The 5,208-nt window shown below is 57.4% G+C and overlaps 2 protein-coding genes across 6 annotated transcripts in view; both read left to right on the top strand.

Annotated features, from left to right (window-relative positions):
- Nucleotides 1-2,861, top strand: part of Plekhg5 (pleckstrin homology and RhoGEF domain containing G5) — a 33,614-nt gene extending 30,753 nt beyond the window's left edge. For 3 of the 5 annotated variants that reach the window (XM_026782179.1, XM_013348627.2, XM_026782180.1), the window contains 5 exons: nt 237-369; nt 454-569; nt 649-830; nt 1,435-2,199; nt 2,468-2,861. In XM_026782179.1, coding sequence (XP_026637980.1) covers nt 237-369; nt 454-569; nt 649-830; nt 1,435-2,199; nt 2,468-2,477 — 1,206 coding nt within the window. In that variant the 3' untranslated portion in view covers nt 2,478-2,861. Of the gene's footprint in view, nt 1-236; nt 370-453; nt 570-648; nt 831-1,434; nt 2,204-2,467 lie in introns of those variants that run through there. The other 2 variants (XM_005353659.3, XM_026782178.1) reach the window with 1 other exon arrangement.
- Nucleotides 2,862-4,457: 1,596 nt separating this feature from the next.
- Tnfrsf25 (TNF receptor superfamily member 25) overlaps nt 4,458-5,208 on the top strand; it is a 3,676-nt gene continuing 2,925 nt past the window's right edge. Inside the window, exon 1 of the mRNA XM_026782181.1 lies at nt 4,458-4,986. Coding sequence (XP_026637982.1) covers nt 4,922-4,986 — 65 coding nt within the window. The 5' untranslated portion in view covers nt 4,458-4,921. The remainder of the gene's footprint in view (nt 4,987-5,208) is intronic.

Below are 5,208 nucleotides of genomic sequence, written 5' to 3'. Positions count from 1 at the left end.
TGTCTCGAAAAACCAAAAAAAAAAAAAAAAAATTTACAAGGTATGAAGCTGGGCAGTGGTGGCACGCGCCTTTAATCCCAGCACTTGAGAGGCAGAGGCAGAGCGAGTCCCAGGACAGCCAGGACTACACAGAAACCCTGTCTTGAAAATCAACAACAGAAAATGAACAACAGCAGAGGTTTTCAGTGACCTCAGGGTCCTGTTCGTGACCCTACAGCTCTTGCCTCCTGCCACAGATGGATGTGTACTGCTTCCTGTTCACTGATCTGCTCTTGGTGACCAAGGCCGTGAAGAAAGCTGAGAGAACCAAGGTCATCAGGCCACCACTGCTGGTGGACAAGATTGTGTGCCGGGAGCTTCGGGACCCTGGTGAGGAATTCTGGCCCCCTGTTCCTGGTCAAGGGGCTGCCACAGACAAGGGCTCTGATACTAACCTGGCCCTTCCATGACCAGGCTCCTTCCTCCTCATCTACCTGAATGAATTCCACAGTGCTGTGGGGGCCTACACATTCCAGGCCAGCAGCCAGGCCTTATGCCGAAGCTGGGTGGACACTATTTACAATGCCCAGGTGAGAACAGAGTGACGGGTGCAGGGAACTGGGGTCTGCTGCTCACAGCTCATCCTGTGTCTGCCTACTCACTCTGCAGAACCAGCTGCAGCAGCTGCGTGCACAGCTGCGTGCCCAGGAGGAGCATCCAGGCAGCCAGCCCCTGCAGAGCCTGGAAGAGGAGGAGGATGAACAGGAAGAGGAGGGGGAGAGCAGCGCCTCAGCTGCCAGCTCCCCCACCATCCTGCGAAAGAGCAGCAACAGCCTCAACTCTCAGCACTGGTACGTTTATCCAAGACTACCCGGTAAACTCGAACCTCATGCTATAATCCCGGCATTTGAGAGCTGAGGCAGGAGGATTATCTCAAGTGTATGGCAGCCTGGGCAACAAAGTGAGACCTTGTCTCAAGAAAGAAAAAAGAGAAAAAGAAGAAGAAAAGAGGCAGGTTGACACACAGTCTACCCACCAAGCTAAGGTACATGACTCTAATCCCAACATTTGAAAGGTGGAGGCAGGAGGATTGCCAGAAGTTTGAAGCCAACCTGGTCTTTGTAGCGAGCTCTAGGGCTCTACAGCCAGACCAGGTCACACACACACAATAAAGAGCATCAGGATAAGTGACCCCAGGCAGCCCAGGACATAGGAATTGCCCTCTGAATAGCGTCATGCTATGAACCCAGTGGGACTATTAGGGGACAGCTCTGTCTCCTACCAGAGTCCAGGCATGGCGGACCCATTGTGTGTCGCTGCCTGCAGCCATGCACAGGTGTCTCAGGCCAGTCACGATAGGACAGGAAGCCCTGACCTCAGAGCCCCTGGTTCTCTAGGCTGCTTTAGGCTTTTTAGGGCTCTTCTGGCTGGCTGACTCTCCTTGTGCCTCTACAGTGCCTCAGGTGGCTCCACGGAGACCCTGGCCATGGTTGTGGTAGAGCCTGGGGAGACGCTGTCTTCTCCGGAGTTTGACCGTGGTCCCTTCAGCTCCCAGTCGGACGGGACTTCACTTAGCACCACGGCTTCATCCGTCACTCCCACTAGCGAGCTGCTGCCCCTGGGCCCGGTGGACGGCCGCTCTTGTTCCATGGACTCTGCCTATGGCACTCTGTCCCCCACTTCTCTGCAAGACTTTGTGGCTCCACCCCCTGTGGTAGAGCCAGTGCCATTGCCCCAGCCCCCGGAGTTACCACAGACCCCCTCACCCTGCCTCCGCCGCCGCACTCCTGTCCAGCTGATCCCTTGTCTGCCCCGCCTGCTCAAGTCCAAATCTGAGGCTAGTCTCGTACAGCTTCTCTCGGGAACTGCCACCTGTGGAATGCCCCTAGCCCCCAGCCGCAGCCTGTCAGAACTGTGCCTGGTCACCACGGCCCCTGGGGTTAGGACTCGGAGCTCCCTTCAGGAAGGTGGACCTGGCTGGAATTGCCCAGGGGCTTGTGGCCCTGGCCGTGGCTCTGACTTGTCGGAACCTGAGAACAGAGCCAGCCACTTGACCAGGGGACCTACAGGTTGTGCCAGGAGAGACATGCCTTCAGGGGTTGCTCCCAGGGTGCAGCCTGAGCCTCCCCCAGGAATCTCCGCTCAGCACAGGAAGCTGACCCTGGCCCAGCTCTATCGGATCAGGACCACCCTGCTGCTTAACTCCACGCTCACAGCCTCGTGAGTGGCCCGGCTGGGGGAGGACCGGATGACTCAGTGTGGCGTAGGTAGTACTGAGTCTTGGGTGGGTAGTGATGTAGCCATGACTGCGAGCATCAGCATGGGGATGGAGTGTGAAAAGGAGCTTCAGACCTGCCCCAGCTCCTGTGGACTTTCTGTAGCAGGCAGCAGGGAAGGGGTCAAAGGACTATGGGGGAGAGCAGGGTTAACTAAAGCCATCACGTGAATGGCATCAACCAAGGATGGACTTTCTCCCCACCCCTTACAGGGAAGTGTGAGCGGAAGGAGACCCCAAGGGTGCCACTGACTAAGGGACAGCAGAGAACACTGCCACCTGGGGGTATGGCACCTACTTCACTGCTGCCGCGTGTGTGCGTGTGCCGGGCAGGATGGCTGCCCATCACCCCGTGGCCAGTTTGCACTTTGCCGGACTGGACGGAATGGAGAAGGACTCTGCCGAGTTCCACCCCTTGTTCAGGCAGCCTCTTTTCCTCTGCTTTTGACATGGCTGGCCCTAACCCTCTGGGCGAGGCTCCCAAGCAGCCCTCCCCCACCACCCTCATTTGGTTGAACTCATGCTCGCCTCTGAGGCTCGGGCTGGGCTCTGTCAAGCTGCGTATTTATTGAGTTTGGCTCTTTTATAAAGACTTGTATATACTCCCCGGGAGAGAGTCCTGTGGTTCTGGAACCAGATCTGTTCCCTGCTCACATACACTGAGCTGGCCAGGGTGTGTGGGTCCCAGCTGTAGTAGGGCCCCTGTGGAAGATACTGTAAGCTAGTACCCCAAGATCAACTTGTTTCCTGCCACAACCAGGAGGTCACCATTAAATTGGAGCCCCCAGGAAATGCTTCTTGTCCCCGCCCTTGCTGAACCCTTCTAGACTCTAGATTCTAGAGGGTATTGCTTAACTCAGGGCTCCATCCATCCCAGTTCCACACCCAGCTGTTCTGGGAGATGTAGGTCTCTCACAGACCTAACTTTTCCCAACCCCATCCCAAATACTCCAGGCCCAGAGAAAAAGACACTTGTCCTGGACCCACCTCTAAGAAACGGTTCTCAGGACTGGAGCTAGCCCGAGGGGGGGGGGTTAGGATGCAACCATGTCCTATATAGGTTTAGTCAAAGCCTGTGTCAGCTTCCAGTACCTGAAGTGCGCCGCTCCGCGCCGCGCCGGGAAGGTCTCTTTCTAGTAGAGAGTCACGCCCCCTTAACTGCGGAAGAACCGCAGACCCCACCCTGGCCATCCCCTGAGGCGGGCTTTTCTGGATGGCGCGGGCGGGCAGGCCTGGGCTAGGAACTTGGGCTGGGCTAGTGGGGAAGCCCCAGGCTGCGGGACCAGAGTAGCACTGAAAGGTCCCAGGCGGTACAGACCGCCATGGAGCCACTGCCACGGGGATACATGAAGGAGGTGAGTGGGATCGAGGGAGGCCTGGAAACAGCCTTGTCCTGCAGCCCAGGAGCTAAGTGTCTATGAAGCTTGGTGGTGGGGTGCCCTCCACTCCGACCTCCCTGAGGGCTGGGTTGCCTCCACCCACCGACCTAGTTAGGTTCGGGCGCGCCCTTCCGCTGAGAGGAAGCACACACTCCCGCTCCGGGGGAAAGAGGGGTCTGGGGGCCTCCATATCGCAAAAGGCATGGATGGGGGCAGGGTGGCCCGGTCTTGATGATTGTAGGGGAAGTGGGTGAAGGGCTGACAAGGGACCGTCGTGTGTTGTGCGTGCGTAAGCTGGGTCTGTAGACGGAGAAGGAAACTGGCCCCGCTCCCCCTCCCATGGGCGCCCCATTCTGCCCAGAAGCCTGAGAAAGCAGGTGCTAAGGCTTTGGGATGGAGGAGGAGCCTGGGAGCCACCCTGGGGTCAACAGCCGCATGTTCCCCAGGCTCTCTTGGTGCTACTGCTGCTGCTGCCCACGGGCCAGGGCCAGGGCAGCCCTCCTGGCCCGTGTGACTGTGCCAGTGACTCACAGAAGAGGGATGGCCGGTTTTGTTGCAGGGGCTGCCCAAAAGGTAGGTGGCTGGAAGGGTAAAGAGGGCGAAGCAGGGAAGAGGAGGGTGGGGGAGGGTGAGACAGGCTGGGGATGGGGTCCAGGGAGGCTGGGGTGGCAGCCACAGGGGGGAGGCAGGTAGAGAGCCAGAGAGATGACGACCAGTGGGAAGCAGGTAGGATGGTTTGACTCTGACACTTGCCTGGGTTCCGCAGGACACTACATGACGGCCCCCTGCACGGAGCCCTGTGGCAACTCCACCTGCCTTCCCTGTCCTCAGGGCACCTTCTTAACCAGGGGAAACCATTTTAAGACTGACTGTACCCGCTGCCAAGCCTGTGATGAAGGGGGTGAGGGGCCTGCCCAGGGCTCAGGGGGCTCTTGCGGACAGGCCATTCAGAAAGCTGGCTTGGGCCCAACCTGTGGGTGTGAGGTCCCTGTGTTCAATCCACTCCGTGGCCACCATGTATTCTGCTTCCAAATGTTCTTCTCCTTTCCCCTGTGGCCTTCCTGTTTCACATGCCGTGGCCTCTGGTCCACTATGAGCTGCCTACTTCTCTACCTGTGGGGCTAGCTAGTACCTCCTTCTCTCTGTGGAGGTCAGTAGCCTGAACGCACCCTCGTTCCCATATTCCTGCACTCCTGACAGCTTTCCAAGTGACCCTGGAGAACTGTTCAGCCGTGTCGGATACCCGCTGTGGCTGCCAGTCAGGCCAGCGTGTCTGCTCCACCGAGCCATGCGGGGAAAGTTCGCCTTTGTCTTGCCTCCCATGTTCAGATTGCACTGCTCCCCCAACCCTCGGTGAGTACCCCAAGTACCTCATCCCATCCTGGGCTGTCTACCCTTAAGACCTTTCTTTCTTCCTTCCTTTCTTTCTTCCTTCCTTCCTTTCTTTCTTTCTTTCTTTCTTTCTTTCTTTCTTTCTTTCTTTCTTTCTCTTTCTCTCTCTATCTCTTTCTCTCTCTCTCTCTCTCTCTCTCTCTTTCTCTCTCTCTCTCTCTTTCTTTATTTCTTTATTTTTGA

This window comes from Microtus ochrogaster, chromosome 10, assembly GCF_000317375.1.
Source record: "Microtus ochrogaster isolate Prairie Vole_2 chromosome 10, MicOch1.0, whole genome shotgun sequence".
Lineage (NCBI taxonomy): Eukaryota > Metazoa > Chordata > Mammalia > Rodentia > Cricetidae > Microtus > Microtus ochrogaster.
The sequence above is the reverse complement of the archived record's forward strand: the minus strand, read 5'-3'. Positions and strand labels throughout refer to the sequence as shown.